The 24,693-nt window shown below is 37.0% G+C and overlaps 1 protein-coding gene across 3 annotated transcripts in view; it reads left to right on the top strand.

The window, feature by feature from the left end:
• LOC306852560 (cGMP-dependent protein kinase 1) overlaps nt 1–24,693 on the top strand; it is a 167,934-nt gene that overhangs the window by 93,089 nt on the left and 50,152 nt on the right. For 2 of the 3 annotated variants that reach the window (XM_079389483.1, XM_079389484.1), the window contains one exon: nt 21,886–21,991. In XM_079389483.1, coding sequence (XP_079245609.1) covers nt 21,886–21,991 — 106 coding nt within the window. Of the gene's footprint in view, nt 1–12,500; nt 12,529–21,885; nt 21,992–24,693 lie in introns of those variants that run through there. The other variant, XM_079389485.1, reaches the window with a different exon arrangement.

The following is a 24,693-nucleotide window of genomic DNA, read 5'->3' as shown; positions in this document are numbered from 1 at the left end:
CAGAGATGAGTAAACAAAGGCCTCGTTTACACTGGAGGTCTTGATGGCCAATTCTGATTTGTTGCCTATATCCAATTTTTTTTTTTTTTTTTTTACTGTCCACTTACACGTTCTTTCACTTGTGAGTGACCCATATCTGATTCATGTGTTTACACTTGCCATACCTCCATGTCTCCTGTGTTGTTCTCATTTACTGCCTCCCTGGGTTGCCAGGTTTCTGCAACAAAACCCACCCAATTCCTACTCAAAACTAGCCCAGTTGTGCTTCTAGGGGGTACAATTTGCAATCCAGGGGCTAAATTTCTAAATTATTGGGTTCGCTTCAAGCCGTGGACATGAAAAACAACCTGCGGCAACAGTGTTAAAGTAGGCCAATTCCGTGGGAAAGCCACGGACTTGGCAACACTGCTGCCTCCACGCATGCTTCCTCCTGAGAATAATACCACATCACTAAACCGCGGAGAAGTACCAAATTGCGGCAGCTTTAATGGGGCACAGAATGCAATTCTGCAGAAAATCTGATCTGCCTGTTTACATGACAGTCGCATTGGCACATCTGATTTATATCTGATTTATTTCCACAAATGAATGAGGCCTGAGACCGTTCTCAAAATCTACAAATGCATGCGTTTTATTCCTGTTTACACGGTCAACACATCCAATTTGTCACATATGAGCAAAAAATCTTAATTGGCTTGCGTTTACTAACAGTGTAAACGAGGCCTAAGAAATATCCATATGTCAGTAATATACAGCTATAATATAATACATGTTACACAATAAGTTAATGTCAAGTATTCAGTTAAGCAGGCACAATGAACAGAAGTTTTGAAGTTTAACTTTCTTTGTAAGTATACATAAGTTTTATATGTTAGTTTATTGTTTTAATATGCAAGTGAGAAGTTTCACTGAAAATTGTTTTAGTTTCATGTTGTATTAGTAATTTCTGATCTGCAGTTTTATAGAGCTTTGTGTGACTAATTCATAGCCTACTCCTGCAGTGCTGGAAGTAAAACTTCACATGCTGCAACTTTATTCCGTCTGACGGCATTTGGCTATAAAGGTGAAATATTATTCAGTTTGCCCTTAAAGTCAAATAGAGTGGCATCTTTCGCTTCACAAGACGTTAATTGATGAACTGGAGTGGTGTGGATTATTGTGATGTTTGTATCATCTGTTTGGACTCTCATTCTGACGGCACCCATTCACTGCAGAGAATCCATTGGTGAGCAAGTGGTGTAATACTAAATTTATCCAAACGTGTCCTGATGAAGAAACAAGTTAGTATAAATTTTGGTCAAATCAACATAGCTATCATGCAGAGGAAAGATAAATATGGTTGTTGTTCTAGCATGCAGGATAATTTAAGTGTTTGAGCCAATGCAACTCATTAGATGCTACTGTCAAGTGATTGCCATGTACACATAACAGAAAAAAAAAATATATATATACATATATATATATATATATATATATATTAGGGGTGTAACGGTACACAAATATGAAGGTTCGGTATGTACCTTGGTTTTAACGGTTCAATATGATTTCGGTACAGCAGGGGGGAAAAAATAAACTTTTTTTTCTTTTAAATAAACTGGTTTACTGAATCAGTTGGTCTTTCTTTAAATACATTCAGTTATAGTTTAAATGTTGTTAGTGCTAAAAATGTACCTCAGATTATGATAGCAATTACATGAGGCATGAGATGTTCAGTCATGTTTATTCGCATTAAAACTAGTAGTACAGAGGAAGGCGAGATCGTGTTCACTCGCGCTCCGCTCTGCACAAGTCTATTGCGCCTCACGGCTCAGACACGGCAACCGGAGCTGATCGCGTCCGCTCGAGTCACTGCTTGTGTTGGGTTTATCCCAGAAGCGGCTCTCCAAGGCGTTTATACAGCGATCTGTCATGCCACATCAAAGACAAACCGCCATTTATTATTTGAATTTCCTGATAAAAAATACTGTATTCGTTCGGTACACATGCGTGGTTCGGTACGAATAGGTGTACCGTTACACCCCTATAAATATATATATATGTAGGTATGTGTATATATATATATATATATAAAATTGTTTTTAAATGCACTAAAATACTTTGTTTTGTGCATTAAATAATCAATGAAAATTGCCACTAGTATATAATACTTTTAAGATACAGAGCAAACAAGGAAGAATTCACTGTACAGTTCTAAAATATATTTATGTTCTCATACCCGCTCATCCTTAATCTATGCATAATCTTCATCTCACAAAAGACTGTTATTAATTTACAGTCTTTTTGTTTCTTAAGAGGTTTTATATAAGAAGCTAACCAGTATTGTACCTCTACCCCCATTATTGTATTCATGGCACCTCAACCAGGAATTTTCAAAGACAATTGAATAGGCTGTGAATTTCTTAAGAGGTTTTTATTGTTTGGCCACAAAGGCACCTCATTGTTTAGTGTAATCTATATTTTTCAGCATAGTTGAACTGAGTAAATTAGTGTAGCATTTAATATGGTTTACAGGTCAAGTAATGCATCTTACATTACAGATAGTGCACTTGAATTCAAAATATCACATTTTGAGCTGCTCTCAAGGGATGACCTTAATTTGTTACGGGCATGAGAGCCTCATATTCATTCCTTTAATTGAGTAAGTGTATAAATCCGATGGAGTGGATGAACTAACAGAGACAGACGCTCTGAAATTGGCCAAATAATTGCTTTGGACAGCATTCAAATATCAGTTTGACTAAATGTCCTTCCTTCAGCCTGATATCAGGTCTCTGTTTACGCTTTACAATGCATAGTGAAATGCACATGCCTTTCATTACGGTGACATCCTTTCATAGGCCTCTTAAATGTTCCCTAGCAGCTTTTGAGTGCAGTTTCTTATTTCACGAGTTCTTGTGCTCATATAATCTTAGCATTAGTGATAAACAGGTTTGGCTTGATGTCTGCAATGGAGGGCTCAGAGAGACCACTCTACTTGGGCTCCGATAGCCCCCATAGACAGAAAGATACATAAATAAATATGCATAAAAGGAGAAGATGGGGAGGGGGAGGGATGCCGAAAGAACTAACAACGGAAGTGGTTAGAGGCTGTCTTTTATACTTGGATATTAATTGGAAGATTAGATGGGTGTACTCCTCCCGAAATTAATAACTTCAACTTAGGCTATTTTTCTGTCAGTCAGTTGTGTCACTTGAAGCCTGAGCTCCATTCTTCTGTGAGAGATCCATGAACTCATCTCAATGTAATCACACAAACAGCTATACATTTCCATGGGTAATTACCTCAGATGTGGCTGCTATGTTGGAAACAGCCTTTTCAAGTATGTGTGCCAGAATTACACATGTCGGTTCAGTTGAAAATTATCATTATTATATATTTTTTTTCATTTGGCAGATGTTTTTATACAAAGTCTTATAGTGCACTCAAGGAATATATTATTATCAATTCACACAAACCCATAATCTTGGCTATTTCTTTACTGTTTGAGCTACAGGAACATAATTATTGAGTAGAGTGACAGTAGTTTAGCTCAATGTTACGAAGTAAAAGTATTATCAGTTATAAAGAACAATCAGTTGTGTGACAGTAGCTTAGCTAAAAGAGTACATAAACGCTGTTAAATGTAATAACTAAATGTAGAGTCTTCTCTAACTTAACTACATTTTTCCTCATTGATTTTGTACTGTACACTACCAGTCAACATTTTGGAATAAAAAGATATATATATATATATATACAGTTTAAAAACAATGTTTTCAAATGTAATTTATTCTTGTGATGCAAAGCTGAATTTTCAGCATCATTAGTCCAGTCTACAGTGTCACGTGATCTATCAGAGATCATTCTAATATGCTGATTTGCTGCTTAAAATTATTATAAATGGTGTTGCTGCTTAATATTTTGTTGAAACTTATAAATGTCCATTCAAAGGTTTGGGGTAAGATTAAAAATAAAACAACAACAACAAAAAAGATGCATTTATAATGTAACAGAAATGTCTTATTTTGAATAAATTCTGTTCATTTAAATTTATATTTTAAAAAGTATCCCTAAAAGCAGAAATGGTTTTCAGTATTAATAATATTAAGAAGAAACATTATTAATAATGTTAATAATTAATAAGGATCATGTCACACTGAAGACTGGAATAATGATGCTGAAAATTCAGCTTTGCATCACAGGAATAAATTACATTTTATAGATTAAATAGAAAACAGCTTATTTTAAATTGTAATAATATTTCACAATATTTTAGCATATTTTTAATCAAATAAATGCAGCTTTGATGAGCATAAGAGATTTATTTCAAAAACATTAAAAACCATTCTAAATGGACAAATTTATTAATCATATTCAATAATTGGTTGGAAATGCTGAGGGGCCTTCTCTTAGGGTTTGGCCTGAATGTTTAAAGTGTTTTGAGCTACTGTGTGCTCATTCCTCTCAAAGGCTTCAAATCACATCATCCTCTACTACAAAAACATTCAACATCTAATTTGACACCCGACTGACATGAAACACACAGGCTTTGTCTAGTCTAAAAGGAGAAGGTACTTGAGGTCGCCAAATTTTCCCTGTTTAATTGACGCCTCGTTTAATCAGAGTGACACAAAAGGCAATCTCGCTGCTCAAGAGTGCTGCAGTGATTTGTTGCACATTGCCATGAATAACATTAAGACAGCTAATCAATAAGAAGCTTAGACTTGATTTAAGTTGACCGATCACCCTCTCTGCTGTGCCACTGTCATTTGCTGCATGTTTTCTATGATGATTCTCCTCCCCGGTGTCTCCCAACACACCTTAAATGGGTTTGATTGACATGAGTTTGGCGCCTCGCTCGCTGTAAAATGTTGAAAGGTGGCTAACAGCTTGATGACAGATTAAAGATTGCCTCTGCTTTTATGATATTGAATATTCATCATCTTGCATCACAATGACAGCAGATAACATCTGCTCAGCTCTGGATCTGAGCCAGAGGTATTTTTGTTTTACCAATCATGTTTATCATTCGGGAGTTTATCATTATGTTATTGGCAGGAGTGTTGTAATTACTTTTGAACTGAACCTTTCCAGATCAGGAGCAGGAAGACCGGAGCATTGTGGTATTTCTCACTTGTGTTATTGTAGCCGTTATCGTGACGTGTATTCAGGGCTTGTTGATTAGAGGTTTGACCTGTTGGCTTGATCCAAAGAGAACAGTTGGTTCACACAAAAATGCTAATTCTGTCAGTGAATGAGAACAGCCAAGCTTTTAGAAAGGATGTAATAGCACCATTAAAATACATAAAATGGTCCATATGCCTCATGCATTTTATTCTAGATCTTCATACAATAGCTTTTTGTGAGAGATTGACTGAATTTAAGTCATCACCCTCTGGATCATTGAGTGAGTCAGTGAATTCAAGAGCAGAATCATTTGGATTTGTGAATGAATCATTCAGACCAGATTTGTGCACTCAATCAGCTGATTCAAAATATCTGACTCAGAAGAACAATTTTCTCTTGAACACTCAATATGCTCTAAGAGATATAGAGATTTTTATTGTAAAATGACATACCGTCAGGTAAGAATTATTAGCCCCCTTGATGATTATGAGCAAAGAAGGATATGGAAATAAGTTTGTATCTCTCCTCTAATACCTGATGAGTTTGGAGAACACCTGGCAAGAGATCAGAGACCATTCCTTCATACAGAATCACACCTGACCCTTTAGATTCCCAGGTTCGTGTTGGTTCTTCTCCTCAACAGTTCTCCCCACTCTTTTTTTTTTATATAGGGTTCAGCTCAGGAAAATGGGATGGAATGAATGTAAAACCTTCAAACCTCTCACTTTTGTGCTTAGTGAGACATTTTTGTTTTGATTTTGATGTTTGTTTTTGGATCACTGACCTGAAGAATGTCCAAATAAACACTTTTTTTTAAATCTGTTGATATATGATAGAGTCCATGATTCCATATAACTGATCAAGATGTCCAGGACAGTCGTGTTGGGGCAGTCGTGGCCTAATGTATAGAGAGTTGGACTTGTAACCCGAAGGTCGTGGGTTCGAGTCTCAGGTCCGGCAGGGATTGTAGCTAGGGGAGTGAATAACCAGCACTCTCTCCACCCTCAATACCACGACTGAGGTGAGACCCTTGAGGAAGGCACCGAACCCCCAACTGCTCCCCGGGCGCTGCAGCATTGGCTGCCCACTGCTCCAGGTGTATGTTCACTACTGAGTGTACACTTGGATGGGTTAAATGCAGAGCACAAATTCCAAATATGGGTCACCATACTTGGCCACACACCACTTCCCTTTCCTCTTAACAGACTATGAGAAACTTTGCAAGTATATGTCAACTTATTGTACTAACAAAAAAAAAAAAAATAGATTTAATGACAAAAGAAAAACATCAAGTGGTGTAACCATAAAATAATCACATAAACATTTCCTTTGACCTTGAATAAATTTAAATGTACACATTTCCTTCTTTCTTTCTTTCTTAAACATTTTGTTGGGGTTATTGCTTTTTGACATTAGAAAATCTAAGCAAATCTTAAAAACTAAGAATTGTAATTTCAGTTACCAGACTATTTATGCACTGAATTACCATCTCCCCTGCAATTTTGGGGTTCTTACACGTGATTCTGTTGATAAACATTTTGGTCTTGATGATGTAAAAATGTCTATGAGAATGAAACATCCTCAAAACACATTATGATTGGTGCACACTTAAGGGAGTCAGGTGATTTCATCTCTAATGTGATTTGCAATATTAATCATTATTTTTTTGTCAGGCTCATTTTGGTCTCTGCAGACATTACTGGGAGCTGAAAATAGTCAAGGGAATGTAGTCTGCCAGCTTAGCCAAAAATGAATCTGACGAGTTTAATTTGTCCTCTGATACCGAGAAGCCTGTCTCATGCGCTTATGCTTGTGAGGCAAAGGTTTCTGAGAATTAGTTTAGTAGTAGTCTTGCATAATCTCAGCACTTTAAACTGTACCCGTGTTAAATTTGCACATGTATTTGAACGATGACTTCCATCTTAAAATGCACACTGACAGTGGATATAATTCATATTTGCTGGGTCTGTTTGGCTGGAAAGAAAGTTCTCATTGTGTTTTACGCTCAGGTCTGAAAGCATTGGCATCTCAGTAAAATTCTTTAGATTTCAAAGAAAATATGTGTTTTACTTTCAAATATTTGGTAAAAACAGACGTTTTAGTGGAAAATGAATTGCAGCTACTGATAGCGTTGTTTATATGCACATGCTGTCTGTGTTGTTTCAACGCCCAATTCACTAAAGGAATTACACAAATCAGGTAATGCCACAAACACACCTGCTGAACATAATTACATCCTGAAAGTAGACTAATTATGCCTGTCTATTCCATGATATGGTGACAACAAATATTTCTCTAAACTAGGTTCAGTACTGTCAAAACAACATCACCATCTAGACAGATTTTCATGTCCACCACTTTTTCACATAACTTTATAAAAATAAATATTGACATAAATGTTTGAATGTGTTGCTTATGTAATACGTTAGCTGTCAGTTAAATGTGTCTTCCTGTCCTAGTGTGCGGATCATGGCCAGAAAACAACCTACATTCAAAATCTGGCTATACAATACTAACTATTCCCAGACACAAAAGAGCGTTCAACCCCTGGATTCACTCTCTCACCAGTTCTGCTCCTTCCTTCTCTCTCAGTATAACGGTCACAACAGAATCAATACGTGCCGCTTGCGTGAAGGCGTCTCTCTGGGCAGGCAGTGCTGTAATTGCTTGTCTCTTATTTGAGATGATGATGGTCTTTGGTAGTAACTGACCCCAAATGTGACCAGCATTTCATTATTACAGAAATGGCTACTAAACAAACCCTCTGCAGATGAACTCTTTGACATCAGGTGCTGCACATTACACCATGTCTTTACTAGGTGCAATTTAAGTGAAGTTACCAGCGCTGTTTAAAATGCTGCATTTCAAGACAAATATTTAGTTTTTGGTGTGTTTTGATTTTATTACAATAGGACAGATCAGAGCTGATAGGAAGCGAAGTGGGAAAGAGAGGGGGATGGGATCAGAAAAGATCCTCGAGCCGGGATTCGAACTCGGGACGCCCGTAGCGCAGCATTGCTATATGCTGCCACGCTGCCAACAAGGCTATTGGTGCCAACAAAACTTTTTAATGTTTAAAAGAATAGTTCTCCGTACAGTTCTCCACACACTCGGCATCCACTCTCTCTTCTCTCTCGGAATCGCTCAGAATACTCTTCTTCGGTGTTTGTTTACACTGGTCACTGGTTTACAAGCATCATCTAACAAACGTGCTAACTCAATTGTTTTTGTTGACTTTACATAAAGTGCTATTGTTTGTTTATCTTACTGATGTAGATCTATCAAATCTTACTATTTGTATCATCAAGTCCTAGCTACTCAAATGTCCCTAGTTAAGGTTACATGATTTACATTGACCACTGACGTCATCAGGGTTTGGATTCAGAATTTTCTGATCAACGGCCATCTTGTTTTGTGGAAGACCTCGGCTGATAAACAAAACTGGTGAGTATTTATACATATAAGTTTGAGTTGTTTAATGTGTGGGAACTTGATTATATGATATTAAAGTCAAAGTTAATGGATTAATGCACGTGTTTTGTCAAATATAAAGTGTCAGTATATATTTTATGTCGTCTATGTCGCGCCTGGTAAATATATCCGCGCAGTGTTCAGTGTTTGAATTACTGACACGTTAGAGTGATGAAGGACGGATGAATGGAGATTAAAGAACGGGACATGCTTGATTGATCATTTTAAAGTGCGCGGAAATAAATAATTGTTTTCTTCTTAAAGTGACAGCAGCCTAAATAAACCTGCTGTGGGATGTTATTAATGTTAATCAAACAAAAGATAAAGAGAAAATAACTCTTTAATAAATAACTGTCCTTTACTAAATAACTGTTGTAGCTTGAATAGACTCTAATTCATGGAGTATTCTTTAATGGAATATATATATATATGTGTGTGTGTATGTGTGTGTGTGCATGTTTATGTGGTTTATGAGGACACAAATTTGTATAATGACATGGGTATAACAGAGGTATTACAATGTGAAGGTGGTTTATGAGGACACTGCCTATGTCCCTGTAATTCAAAAGGCTTAAAAAAAAACATACTAAATGGTGTTTTTTTGAAAATCTAAAAATGCACAAAGTCTCCTGTGAGGGCTAAGTTTAGGTGTAGGGTTGGTGTAGGGCAATAGCACACACAGTTTGTTCAGTATAAAAACCATTACGCCTATGGAGAGTCCCCATAAACCACAAACACCAACGTGTGTGTGTGTTTAATATTTTATTTATTTATTTATTTATGCTTTTGTTTTCCTTCAATCCAGTTAATAATTGCTATCCTTGTCTTTTTTACTCTTCAACACACTGCAGTTCTTCATGGCATTCCTGTCCTGCTTGGGTACACCACAGAGAGGAAAGGTCTTGCGTGTTTATTTTCATGTTTTCTCTTGATTCAGTTGTTGTGTTTACTTGATGACACAAGCTGACATTGCAATACATGTCAGATGAGTTAGACAGTATGAGCAAATGTTTTTGTTACTATGTAAGTTAAAGTATATTGAGCGTGCATTCTTTTTATTGTTTTTAACGTAAATTATTTTGTATTGTTGTAAACTTAAATGACTTTTTACATGTGTCGAATTTTCGTGTTCAGTGTGAAAAGCCCTTAAGGCTGCCTTATATACATATATTATTGAATTCAATGTTTGTAAGACAAAATTTGACTAGATGGAAAATGCTTTAGTTATTTTATCAGGTTCTTAAATGTAGATTTCTCAAGAAGTATGAAGTAGCCTAGTGAACTAAGATTGCATTCATTTAAATGAATGAGCAATTGTGCATGAGAATTATCTTCGTTTGTGCTGCGTCTCTCCAGTGAAGTGTGAGTTTAATTACTTAAACAGCACCATTACTACCTTGTTCTGCAGAAATAAAATGTAGCTTTTCAGTTGTTTTTTTTAGCGTTGTCAGCAAGCACAAGTTTCTCTGTGTATGATTGATTGTCTGTATGTGTATGCATGTGCTACAATGAAGGCAGCATTGATTTAGATCTGCGATTAAACTGACTAGAACTTACTGTGAATTAAAAAGTTTTACCAGATTCTTTCTAGCCAATCAGAATCGAGTTTTCAGTAGACCATTTGATAAAAATATTTAACTTTCACTAACCTAAAGCTGAGTGTTCACTCTTTAAAAATAAAGGTTCCAAAAAGTGTTATTTTTTTAATTTGATTAATTTTTTTTATTTTTTGCAGTTATGCCATAGAAGAAACATTTTGGTTTCCCCAAACAACCTTTTCAGTAGCGTATTAGTTTTGGCTGTGTATTAAAATTGCTTTGAGAATCATTACATTTTGGTATCATGACAACTTTATAGGAAAGAGATACTAGAGCTTTTATCGCTCTTCATTTTATTTAGCTCGGACACAACATTACAAGGTTCCAGTATCTTATAATGCAATCTTATTGATGTCCTTTCATAAAATATTTTTTTCTGAAGATTTCTGAATTTTGATTTACACATTACATTGACTGATTGTATTTTGCATTGATGATCCATGTTAGAGAGGCCTGCTAATGATATATTTATATAGAGTAATCGCACACCTGTATAAAAGCACACTGGCAGAACAAACCCTCTCATGAAAGAGCATCAAAGAGCATTTGATCTGTATTCTTAATTCTTAGCATCTGAGATAGATTTATGACTGCATAATCAACATCTCACTAATCAACATCATGACAAGGGATCAAAAAGAAGCTTGTGTTACATTATCAGAGTGTAAAGGTTCCACTGAAATAGATTTCCCCCTCCGTCAATGGAGGGTTTGCCGGATCCGAATGACAGGAACAACAACATGGCTCGTGATCAAACCACTCAGAGAGACAGACAACCATAAAGAAATTAAATTTTTTGTCTTGCATTTTGCTCCCCAGTGAAAGCGGAGACAGAGGAAGCACTCAGCCAGTATTTAATAAGGTGTTAGGAAATGGTTTTGATTTGGATTTGGATTCATGGATAATTGGAAGCCCAAAGCTGTGCGGAACATTCCGATTAAACCAGACGTTCCGGTCCAAGAGCAGCCAAGCGGCAATGTTCTGTTTATTTTGTATCAAAATGTGCCAAATGAGCCTGTCTACAATTGTTTGGTGAAGTATTTTTTATTCTAATCTTAATTATTTAATCTGAAAAAGCAGTTGCCCTAAAAGCAGCATTTTAATTGGGATCGTACATCAGGCCACTTGTCACAAATTTGGTTGCCAATTATATTTGCTTGCACTGCTGTCATAGTTATTATATTCTATACAGCAGCCCTAATTCATCTGGAGAACAGCTTGTTCTCAAACTTTGTCATTTTCATCTCTCAAAATGTGCTAACAGCAATTAGGGCTGCACAGTATTGCTAAAAATAAATATAACATCTCAATATTTTTTTTCAGCTTTTTGATGGTGTGTTTTACCAAATAACAAGAACAGCACTTTTAGAGTTCATCCCACTCACTGATGTGAGCATAAGTATTGGGACAGTTGAACATAAGGCATATATAAAAGATTAAAAGCTATTATTTAGTTGCAGATCCCTTGCACACAATCACAGCAGTGAGTCTGTGACCCATAGACATCACCAGACTCTTGGGCTGCATCCAAAACCGCCTACTTCTCTACTATATAGTAGGGGAAATGCAGTAGGCGAGTGAATAAGTATGTCCGAATCCTTTGGATTCATAAAAGAGTAGGCAGGAATTACCTGGGTGACGTACTAATTCTCGCGAGATTCGGACGTGCGTCTACTTAAAGTGCGTTCGAATATGCCTACTTCTCTACTATATGATAGGTGAACGAATAAGTATGTCCGAAAGCTCAGTATTCATAGACGAGTAGTCGAGAAGTTCCCGGATGTCTTACTGCTTCTGCCCAGATTCTTGAGTGTTCATCCGATGGACACTTTTCTATCCCAGAAGCCCCGCGTGAGAGGATACGTCATCATCACGTGACGGAGATCAGCAATGCGGGTGTTTACAAATGTGAGTATTATCGATCAAAAACACAGTTACGTGTGTTAAAATCACATTTCTTGAGCTACTGTATAGTAAACTGTTGATTTGCTGAATGTGTAGATGCTAGACAGTAACGTTACTGTATATCTGTATAGCTCCAGTAAACACAAAGTGCATTTACATAAACCTTATACATCTTAAAGACCATTAAATGTCTATTTAATAAGAGACAGGAAAATATTCAAAAAAAATATTCAAAGGCTCTCAGTGAGCTGAAAATCTTTCAGTTACTGAAATGAATAAACAATGATTTTAAATCTTAAGGTTTCTTTTATTTTAATGATTGTAATTTCAAACGAAGCTGTTACAGCGCTTTTCTGATTCTTGATTTCTGTGCATTTGATGCAGAGCTTTTGTGATGGAGCAGGTGACAGCGGTATTTGTGGGAAAAAAGGAAAACAAAAATATAAAGTAAGAACTCATTTTGTTACTTCTAATACAGAAATCAAATGACATTGTGCTGTTAAAATGATTGCTTGTGTATTATGTTTGTGCATCTTTGTATGATCTGAAATGTCTGCAGTGAGGATGGAGAAGTCCACAGCAGCATCCTGGAAATGATCCAGTGCCATGATTGAGATGCTCCATCACTCCACCTGCCCTTACTGCCTCATCTGGACCGGATGCTGCTGTGGTCTCTTCATCCTCAGTGACCCCAGAGCCAGCGAGAGCATCTAGAGAAAGACCAAAATAAATTGAGGATGTGATTTTATTCAAGTTTGTCCTGCTGGTTTCTGTTCATACAACATCAGTCAATGGAGCACGAGTTTCAGAAGCTTCAAAAGCATAGTCAAATAATTTCACGAAGAATCTGAAAGTTAGGCTCCATTGACTGATATTGTATGAACAGAAACCAGCAGGACACACACACACACACACACACACAAGGATTGAACAGTGGACACGGTGGTCTTCATCAGAATAAAGCTGCAGAACTGGCTCAGCTGTGTTGAGATGCAGTAGGATGTGGGTCCACTGCCTGTAAATACATGATTGTTTGAACAATTTTGTTTGAATAAAGCTTTTTCATGTGTTGTTGACTGGTTTATTTATTGTCATGGTTACTTTTATTTACATTTTACTCATTTGTTCATGTTTCCTGTTGTCAGTAAATAAAATATAATTGTTTCATTAACATATGCATTCATTCGTTACTTGACTGAAAATTGAGATGTATTCACCTTGGCTGCATTTGTCTAGTGTACAGTCATGCATAGCTATGGCATATGAAGAAGCAAATTACATTTAGCTTGTTTCACTAAAAAATATAATTAATTATTGGTCAGCATTTATCATTATTATTGTTCATAAGTGTTGGGCAACCAATGCATTCTGAAGGAATCTTAAATTCTAAGTAGTAATACTCAGGGGCGTGTCTACGTGGTGGCCAGGGGTGGCACCGGCCCCCCCTGAAATTTGTCTGGCCACCCCAGGTGCCCCCCCCTACCAGATGTCTTGCGATAGGCTTGTTTTTAGTTAATTTCTAACTGCATCTGGCGTATCTTGGCAAGTGTAGGCAGCTGCCTAGGGCCGCTTTCTTCTCTTCTTTATTAATTTTAGGCATTTTAGCGTGATCTAAATGACAAATGTCGAGAGCGCATAATGTTACGCGATCATGTAATGCGCGAGCACAAATCTCTCCAATCGCAAGCGGATTTCCGTCACTCGCACAAAACTGGACGTGTGCTTTTAAGTCTACATTGTTCTTTTATGAATTGGCTCGGGTCTCACTCAGATATTGTGTGTATGCTCAAACGTTATCCTCGCATCACTGAAGACCAGAAAAGCGTTTTTTTTCTAATTCAAGTGAAGAGTAGGCTTTTCTCACTAAATGAAAGCAAGCTGAATATAGTTAGCCTTCTCTAGTTATTAATTTTATTAATATTTATTTTAGTTAAGTGCTTAAATTGTAAATATGCATTTATTAAATTATTTTATGTAGTACATTTGTATTTTGTTGTTTTTGTATATAGTTATAGAAGCATATCAACCAGGTTCCAGAAATAATCACTAAGGCTGCTTCTGAAATAAGTGGGGGTGCTCTCTTAATGCACATTTTCACATATTTTGTCCCTTCTGTTGCTATCAATATGCTGCTACTTCGAGAGCGAATCCCGCATAAATATGCAGATGTCATTCCCAAAACTTTGCAACGTGTGTGTGGGCAAAAAACAAAGTTCTACATTTTAAATGGATTGCTTAGAAAGCTCGCAAAGAGTGCTCATAACCAATAAAGCTGTCACTCCTTGTTCATCGCGATCTCACAAAGTTCTGTGAGGACCAATGAATGTCACACTGTGCCATTAATAGCCTATATAATATAAGCCTATTAACATCGTGTATCCAACCCCTCCCCCCGGCCACCCTCTTTTAAGGCAGTGCCCCCTATTTAAAATGCTCTAGACACGCCCCTGGTAATACTTACCTTTTTCGAGTGTAAAATCAACAATCCTCTCCAAAGGTAAGATCTTTGAGCAGCTGATTGACACCTCCTTTGTGCAGAAATTACAAACATGGAGGAAAACACAAAAAAAAGAGAAAGAAAACAACTAGAACTGGTTTGCGTACATCATAGTATGAGATTATATACAAAGGGACAAAAAGAATAAATATCTTTGAATAATCATAAAATTAATATAATCATAATGCATTAAAATTGCATTTGTTTTTGTTATTCATAAACCTCAGGGATGAAACCAGAGGGCCATTCCACAAGAAAAAATGGAAAACAAAGGAGATTTAAGCCAGTTTTGCATGTGGATGAACGATTTTGGTATTTCGTAATAAAAAATAATATCTTTAAGGATTAAACTGTAGGGTTATATTACTTGAGTTAAAAATATAAAAACTTAAATCAACCCTAAATTTGTTGGTTATACTACAATCATAAGGGCAGCTGTTTCTTCAACAAGACCAAAAATGAGCACATTTCATCAGCATCAAAATATTTACAGATGGATGAATTAAACCTGTCGCTCATATCTTTTGTTTTTGCGCTTGTTATAACGTCATAGATCACATGATAACGTAAACATGGCGGATCTCATTCATACTCAACGAGATTTGGCTGTAAAGTATGTACTCTTTTAGCGCTCGTTAAGTAAGCACTTCTTGAAAAAAAGTACCTACTCGTTGAATAGGTGGTTTCGGATGCAGCCTTGGTCTCATCCTTTGAAATTGGTTAAATATTTTTACTTTAGTTCATTTAGTTATTCATTTAGTTATATAAAATCATTTAGTATATAAAACGTGCCTGAGATACAGTATATTTCCACCCAATCTCATGGCAATTCTTACACAATTTATGCGGTGGCTAATCATACGAATTTGTGCGATTTTTGCTAAATTTGCTAAACTGGGTTTCCCCAGTTCATATGGTCTAGACAAATTGTACAAAATGGTATGAATTAGCCACCTCGTAAAATATGTATGAATTGGTTGTGAGATAACATTGGTATATTTACATTTGTATATTTTATTAATATATATTAGGGGTGTAACGGTTCACAAAATTCACGGTTTGGTTCAATATGACACAGTGGTCTCACGGTTCGGTATGTTTTCGATACAGTTTGTGGTTGCTTACGTGTCAGTGTTGGAAATATTTTTGTTTTAAACCATGAAGGCGAGCCAGTGGATATCACACAAGCAACGTGCAAACTTTGTGTAAGAGTTATGCAGGTGAACGTCTTAATCAGTCAATTCACTATGCAGAAAGTGAAAGTAAAAATGGAATGACGGAGCTTTCGGCATCTGCCGCATATTCTTTCAGAGCCTACAAGAGACAAATCTACTTCAGCATATGCTGATAATGCTATATAGCTATTTTAATATATTCCCTTAATATTTCTCTTGTGGCCCGTATATAGTGAAAAAAAAAAAGAGAAGAAATGTATTTTATGTTAAACAGGTTGTTTTTGAAAGTCGGTGCTTGAAATTTTCACAATAATTGCTCCAAGACTTATAAGTTACAGATCCAAGCACAGCTTTTATTGAAACAGGGCAAAATCCAAGTAAACAGTCCAAGAACAGTCCAACAAAAATAAATAACTCCAGAGAGCATGGCAAACAGAACTCAAAAGCAGTGTAACAATACAAAAAGTCCATGACATTGATAGAGACAAACACAGCTTATATAGGCAGGACCCCAAATGATTCAAATGGAAGCATCTGTAACCAATCATCTCAAATGGGACAGAGCAATGTAGTCTGGGAAATGGAGTTCATAACAGAATAAACGTGAATGGAGAAGAGTGCCCTCTAGTGGCTAAAGAGGGCACACCAGCTGAATACCATAACATAACCCCCTTCTATGGACCGGATACCAGACGCTCCACCAGAATTCAGAAAAATTGAGGAGGGAGGTGGAACAGAGGCTGATCAGGGGGAGGGATGGTGGGCCAGGCCCATGTAGCAGAAGAGGACCTGGAGACAGAGGCAGAGCAAGAGGCCAGGGAGGGGCCGGCAGAGCAGGAGGCCAGGACAGGGCCGGCAGGGCAAGGAGCTTAGTTGAGGCCAGCAAGGCTAGGAGCTTGGGTGGCGCCAGTAAGGCGAGGAGCTTGGTTAAGACCAACAGGGTTAGTGGCTTGGGTGGTGTCAAGATGTCCTCCGGGCCAACAGAGGGCTCTAAAGTGGACTCTCGGGCCGGAGCGGGCTCCGGAGTGGACTCTTGAGGGCCCCTGGACTGAGGAGCAAACTCTGGAATGGACTCTGAGGGCTCTCGGACTGGAGCGGGCTCTGGAGTGGTTGGGTCTGAGGGCTCCTGGACTGGAGCGGGCTCTGGAGTGGACTTTGAGGGCTCCTGGACTGAGGAGCGAACTCTGGAGTGGACTCTGAGGGCTCTCGGATTGGAGCAGGCTCTGGCGTGGTTGGGTCTGAGGGCTCCTGGACTGGAGTGGGCTCTGGAATGGATTCACAGGCTGAATTACGATCTGCAGTCCCCATACTCATGATGTCCATTGCGATAATGGGATACGTAGTAAACAGCAGGACTGTTGCTGAGGCCCTTATGCTTGACTTAACGGCACGTACCGATGTCAGGGACGTCTCCTCTAACTTAGAGACCAGTCTCAAATGCCTTGGGGTTACCTTAAAATCTTCAGTGGTGCCGTTCACGACGACCGGGAACACAAAGGTGGCATCCGTGATGGCTGAAAGCTCTGTTGTAACATCCACACTGACAGGAGACTCTGGCATAGCAATCATCTTAGTACTCTGAGCCAATTGATGTCGGTACGGGAGGTAGTTAATAAAACCCCAAAAACCCAAAGTCTTATGCTCACCAATCTTGCATGAAGGTAGGGGTTAGTCCAGGCAGTTGTTAAAAATTTCAATAAGCTCTGGATCCTCATACTTGAGTCCTACAGCCACAGTACAAACAACTGAGCAAATCCACCTACCCCCAAACCTTCTTGACGCAGGGTAATCAATCCCTGACGTCTCGCCCTTAGCTCCTTCTTAGATACAGGAGAACACAATACGTAGATTCATGCTGCTGGATCGGAGGAGATGGAGGTTTTCTGTCACAAGAATTGCTCCAAGACCTATAAGTTACAGATCCAAGCGCAGCTTTTATTGAAACAGGGCAAAATCCAAGTAAACAGTCCAAGAACAGTCCAAAAAAAAAAAAATAACTCAAGAGAGCAAGGCAAACAGAACTCAAAAGCAGTGTAACAATAAAAAACCTCCATGACATTGATAGAGACAAACACAGCTTATATACGCAGGACCCAAATTATTCAAATGGAAGCATCTGTAACCAATCATCTCAAATGGGACAGAGAAATGTAGTTTGGGAAATGGTAGTTTGGGTTCATAACAGAGTAAACGTGAATGGAGAAGAGTGCATTCTGGCTAAAGAGGGCACACCAGCTGAACACCATGACAGAAATAGGCTAAAGCTTTTTATTTAATTGATTCTTGTTGATGACTGCAGTGTTAATATTTAATTAGGCCTATACATTATTGTATAATAGACCTGTTTTAAAACACTTTTTTTAAAATAAACAAACAAACAAAAACATTTTAATTGAGGAGTAAATAGCCGAATCTCCAAGAATTATGTGAGTTTTAAAGGTTGCTATAAAAGCCAGACTTTCAGGCTTGTAGAATAGTTTTTGCGTATTCGAAGCATACTCATTCCAGAAGTCTTGACTGATCAAGAATTGCTGTCCTATATAATAAATCCATTGTAATTGGTCAGTACCCAATGGGCTTAAAACCATTAAAACACAACGCTCTCATTAAGAAGCACAGTGTCCATTTGTACATGAGAAGGTGTATTAACGTGGCCGTAACTGTTGCTCTGCAAATGACCAGAAAATGTGAATTTGAAAAATGAAAATGTCTTTGTGAAGTGTTTCTTGTTCAAGCATCATTTGCGCTCGCTGCATGAGGGTGCAAATGATGCATGCTCATAAACGCATTCCTGTTAAATGAGGGCTTATTGTGTGGGAAACACTTGTACTGCTATTTGATGTGATTGCATGGGTTTGCATCTGTAGATGTGCTAACGTTATGGTCTTTCAAGCACTAAAGCCGTTTAGTATATTGTTCTTCAGATACCTTGCAGGTCTTTACAGTGTTAGGATACAAAAAGAATATGCTATTCTTAATAATTCTTCATTACTGCATTTTATGATGAGCACTTGCATAATTTAGCATTCAAAAAGCTGAACACCGGAATTTGTAGAGGAAAGTCCTGTGTATAATGTGGCCCCATGAGTGAGCTGCAAACAATATAGTTGTTTTGATGGAAGTTTATGCTAATATCTTGCATAGACCTGTCAGATATTGAGGGCCCAATGGGCCTTTTCATCTAAAAATTATTTGGCAAATGCCCCCTCCTAAAGGCACATCTTAGAGGGCAAGTAATATATTGGTAATGTCAACGAGTGACAACCTGTCTTGGCTGTCACCACGGACAAATGTACCTTTTCTCTCCAGCTCTGACAGCATTCCCAGACTGCAAGATCAATTAGGCTGAAACTAAGTGAGTTACAGGGATTCTAAAAGATGATAGAGGTTTTGGGTTTTGTCGAGGTAGACTTTTTTTCTGCAAATCATTCTGCAGATATACTGAGGTTTTCCATGTATTCAGACTGAAGTGAAATTTATTCTATTTATTCACTGGATCTCAATTGTTTTATTCACCCAAATTTTATAAATAATTAGGACAATTTAAGATTAAGGTTCATTTAAATTAACTATTGTAGTTAATATAATTTAATTTTAATTTATTAAACTAAACTAAATTAAAATGAAATGTAATTCGGCAACTAGCTAAAATAATAAAAAGTGTATATTTTATTTTAATTTTCATTATATTTTATATCAGTTACTGTTTATACGAAAATGTTTTTTAATGGTTTAAATTTTAGTTTAGTTTTGGTAGTTCGGTTCGTAATGCGTACCGAAACGAAAGCCTCATGGGGAAGTCGTGGCCTAATAGAGAGTCGGTCTTGTAATCCAAAGGTTGCGGGTTCGAGTCTCCGGCCGGCAGGGATTGTAGGTGGGGGGAGTGAATGTCCAGCGCTCTCTCCACCCTCAATACCACGAATGAGGTGCCCTTGAGCAAGGCACTGAACCCCCAACTGCTCCCCGGGTGCCGCAGCATAAATGCTGCCCACTGCTCCGGGTGTGTGTTCACGGTGTGTGTGTGTTCACTGCTGTGTGTGTGCACGTTGGATGGGTTAAATGCAGAGCACGATTTCCGAGTATGGGTCTCACCATACTTGGCTGAATGTCACTTCACTCATACCGAGCGGTTCAGTATGAATACGTGTATCATTACACCCCTAATAAATATATATATATTAGGGGTGTAACGATAAAATATTTGTTCTTGTGTTCATGTTAATTTAGTTTAAATCTGTGTATAAAACATACCTGGAATATATATATATATATATATATATATTCATATATATATATATATATATATATATTCATATTTTCAGTTACTAATTTAAAATGAGAAATGTTTTCTTGGGAACTAGTTGAAATAAAGTTTATATTTTTTTTTTTAATTTTGATTAAATTTTATATCAGTTACTGTTTATACTAAAATGTTTTTTTAATGGTTTAAATTTTAGTTTAAGGTTTGGTATTAATTAACTATATAGCCTGATATAGATATAGGTGACTCAAATATTATTATTATTATTATTATTATGAAGGGCCAAATAGGAAATCGTTATATGGGATATGAATATAAAGTTATAAATCTGATTATAAAGATACAAATCAGAATATATTGTTATAAGTCTGAATATATATATACACATCAAAATATATAATTATGAAGTCTGAATATATAGAAGTAAATCTGTAGTTATGTCTACATATATAAATGAAAATTATGAATATGTACTGTAGTTATAATTCTGATGTAAATTGCAAAAAATACACCATATTGCCAAAAGTATTGGGTCACTCCCTTCTAATGAACATGTTTGACTACTTTAGTAATTTCTATGAGTACAAATCTTAATGTTTAAGCATATAATGATATTCTAGGAAATTGTGTGCTTCTAATTTTATAGCAACAGTTTGGACAGGACCCTTTTCTATTCTAACATGACAGTGCCTCTGTGTATAAGACACGGTTCAAAAAGACATGATTGATTCAGTCAGTGTGGAAGAACTTGACTGGTCTGCAGAAAGCCAAGTACTGATCCCAACTGAACACCTTCAAGTTTCCATCTTTGTTGCCACAGTTTTGTTAGTGCCTTTTTCTGTTCTAAAGAAGGGGATGTCCCAACACTTTTGTCCTTATAGTGTCTATACAAGTCATTGTTGTTTGGTGATGAGTTTTTGGCTCAAGGTCTGCATATAAAGTCACACCAGAGGTGTTCAGCTGGGATCAGGACTTGGCTTTCTGCAGACCAGTCAAGTTCTTCCACACTGACTCAATCAATCATGTCTTTTTGAACCGTGCCTTATACACAGAGGCACTGTCATGTTAGAATAGAAAAGGGTTCTGTCCAAACTGTTGCTATAAAATTAGAAGCACACAATTCCCTAGAATATCATTATATGCTTTAACATTAAGATTTGTACTCATAAAAAATTACTAAAGTAGTCAAACGTGTTCATTAGAAGGGAGTGACCCAATACTTTTGGCAATATAGTGTAGATATATCAGGTCTGATTAAGTAGATACAAAATGTTAACCAAGAATGTGTGTATATACGTAAATCTGAATGTATAGTTATGTCTGAATAAATAGACGTAAATCTGAAAAAATAGTTGTAAGTTTGAATATAAATGTAAATTATGAATATATAGTTATTATTCTGTCTATAAAATGCACACACATGTACACCATAATGTTTGTTCTTTAATAGGGCTAATTTAAATGACATTTTATTTGTTTTTGTTACTTTTGATGTGGAATAAACGGAGCTGAAGATTAAACATACATTTTTATTTGAATGCTTTTACTTTGGCCTCAAAGGAAATTAAATTGATTTATTTATAGATTTAATTCATACATAATTCAATTTGGATATTTAAGTAAAGTGTTTAGTAATGTTTGTATTAATTGTCTTGTATTGATTATTAATTGTGAAGCTAAACAGTGTGAAATATGATTTATGTGAACAATACACCAGTTCTCTTGTAATGACTAGAAGGCATTATATAACAGCAGTGATATTGTTAGCACTTATTGTAGATAAGCAGATAAAGATAATAAAGTCAATTTTGGCTAGATAAATGTGCATGTGGGTGTTATTTGCTTATTTCTTTTCTCTTTTTTCCCCCCAGCCCTCACAAATGTGAAGTTATGGGCCATTGACCGTCAGTGTTTCCAGACCATCATGATGAGGACCGGACTCATCAAGCATGCAGAGTACATGGAGTTTCTGAAGAGGTGGGCGGCTTCTTCGTTCACTTCTATTTATTCTTCCTAACCCCTGATGGAAGAGGTCTGTCCCTCACCAGTATGCAATAAAATAAATTGATTTTCATTGTGAATGAATAACACAGAAGTGAATGCTTACACACTCACAGATAACTCGCTGTCCTTTGCTGTGTGTGTCGTTAATCTCCTGGGTGATGGGTTTTGATTATAATATTTTGGAAGGTGAAATGACATATTACTCTCAAATGTTTCTAATCAACTGTCGTTATATTTTGTCAGTTTTTTTTCTGAGGAAAGTAAAGTGTGTGTTGGTTAGACGTAGGCAGAGGGTAGATAATGATTAGAGTGCTGTTGCTTTCTGTAGATTCACTCTGTTTGTTTGAGTCTAATTCATCTCCTTCCACTCACTTAGTCAGAAAATATTGATTTTTAGCTGTGAGCTGTTTATGAATAGCTTTGCTTTATTAGAACATTGTTATTTTTATCATTTAATATCGATTAGTCTACAATCCATCATAAAAATGCATTCACACTTCTGTTCCCTCCCAATAACATCTACTGCATTACGTAATAATGGATTTTGCACTTTAGTATGCATTGTAAGTAGAAAGTACATTTTTAGAGTTTCCAAAATAAAATGTGAGATTGTTAGGGTAGTGGTTCTCAACCATTTTGGCCCCCATTGTCTATCTCAATATTCAAAGACTCCTGTGATTTATTGGATAAATATTAATTATAAATATATTAAATGCATGTATTTTTGTCTACTTGATCAAATATTTTACAGTTCGGCATTATTAGAAAAAAAGGAAATTATTTGTTAATTTGTAACACTCTTTTAAAATGAGGCTTCTCAATATATAAAGGCTTATTTCCCCCTGGTTCTTCAAAAAAAAAAAAAAAAACTTGCTGAGCGGGTGATTCGAAATAATACATATCAGTCACACTTATGGTAACCCATTCTCACAATTAACTATGCCTTTTTCCCTCAATAAACTCCTGCTTATTAGTAGTGAGTACAGTAGATTTGAACTTTTCGGATTAAGGGATCTAAAATATGGTTGTGCAGAATAAGGCATTAATGTGCTAGTAATATACTTGCTAACAAGCAATTAGTTAATAGTGAGTATTGTTCCTTAAACTAAAATGTTAGCGAATTGTCTTAATTTGAGTAATTTATTTTGATTTTAAATATTTTAAGTCATCCTGAAGCCCCCTTCAAAGTATCCTGAGGACCCTTAGATGAGAACCTTTGTTATTGTGTATCATGGGTCTTGTGGACATTGTGCTTGCCAGGGTCAAAAGACAAAGATATTCTTTCCTCTGTGTATTTCTGTGAGCGTTATTGTAGTTGTTACTGGTTGCATCTTCCGGCAGGTGAAATGTAAGAAATGCAATAAACCACATGATTTGATGCATCATGTACAAATGGTGAAGGATGAGTTGTGAGAAACCTCAAACCCAAATAATGAGCAATAGTAATAGCATTTGAATTATGTATTATTGAATTAAGAGGTCAGGGTTTATTTGATCTTTTTAAAACAATCATTCAATCATGCACCCCATAGCGTCTGGTGACCCAAAACAACGTCATTTTGCAATAAGATTCTCAAAGAAAATTACATTTCCTCAGAGGCCCCGAACCAGCTTTACTGGAGACTGTATGGCTGATGATGTCAAGGAACAGAAAGTACTTGGTTTTTGAAGGAAACGTAAGATGCCTATGAGCTACATGGAGCAGCGAGAGAAGAAGTGTTACATTCAGAATCAATACGTTGACGCCCCTCATGGACAATGTGACTGCAGAAATAGATGCATCCTCTGAGGAGTTTCAGATGCTAAATGAAGAAGACAAAGTACATATTCACTTATCAGCAAACTGAAGAAGTGCATTTAGTTTGCTCCAACTACTCTTAAGAGTAGGATGGCCATGTGTGCCGTTCAGAGGGGACACATCCTGGCCTGGATTGTAATATTGCCTAAAACATCCAAAGCAGTCTGGCCAATAACATGCAGGTATTGTACATAATCGACCAATCGTAGTGCTGGGCGTGAGAAGTTGAGATCTACACAGAATGATCAAAGCGATGCAAATATGCGCATGTTTGTTCGTTTGTTTGACTTGAAGCTTCTCTGCGCACCGATCAAAAAAGACACCAAAGTAGGCACGAGAGCGATTCAAAAGCATAAGGAGCCATCTGCTCAGCTCTCTATAGCTCTCATGAATATCACTCACCATCATGAACAGCACTGTAACAACAGTGGAGTCATTCAGATTCCTGGGCACCTCTCAGGATCTGAAGTGGGACAATCACATTGACTCTATTGTCAGAAAGGCCCAGCAGAGGTTGTACTTCCTTCGCCAGCTGAGGAAGTTCAACCTGCCACAGGAGCTGCTGAAACAGTTCTACTCCGCCATCATTGAATCCGTCCTCTGCACTTCAATAACTGTCTGGTTCAACTCAGCTACCAAATCTGACCTCAGAAGACTACGGAGATTAGTCCGGACTGCTGAGCGAATCATTGGTACAACCCTCCCCACTCTCCAAGAACTGTACTCATCCAGAGTGAGCAAAAGGGCTGGTAAAATCACTCTGGACCCCTCACATCCAGCACACTCCCTCTTTAAACATACTTGGCCAATAAAGCTCATTCTGATTCTGATTCTGATTACAAAGAATGGAGAGATCTGTAATTTTCATCGTAGGTAC

Source organism: Barbus barbus (genome assembly GCF_936440315.1).
Source record: "Barbus barbus genome assembly, chromosome: 32".
NCBI classification, from domain to species: domain Eukaryota; kingdom Metazoa; phylum Chordata; class Actinopteri; order Cypriniformes; family Cyprinidae; genus Barbus; species Barbus barbus.
Note: the sequence above shows the minus strand (reverse complement) of the source record. Positions and strands in the feature narration are given on the sequence as shown.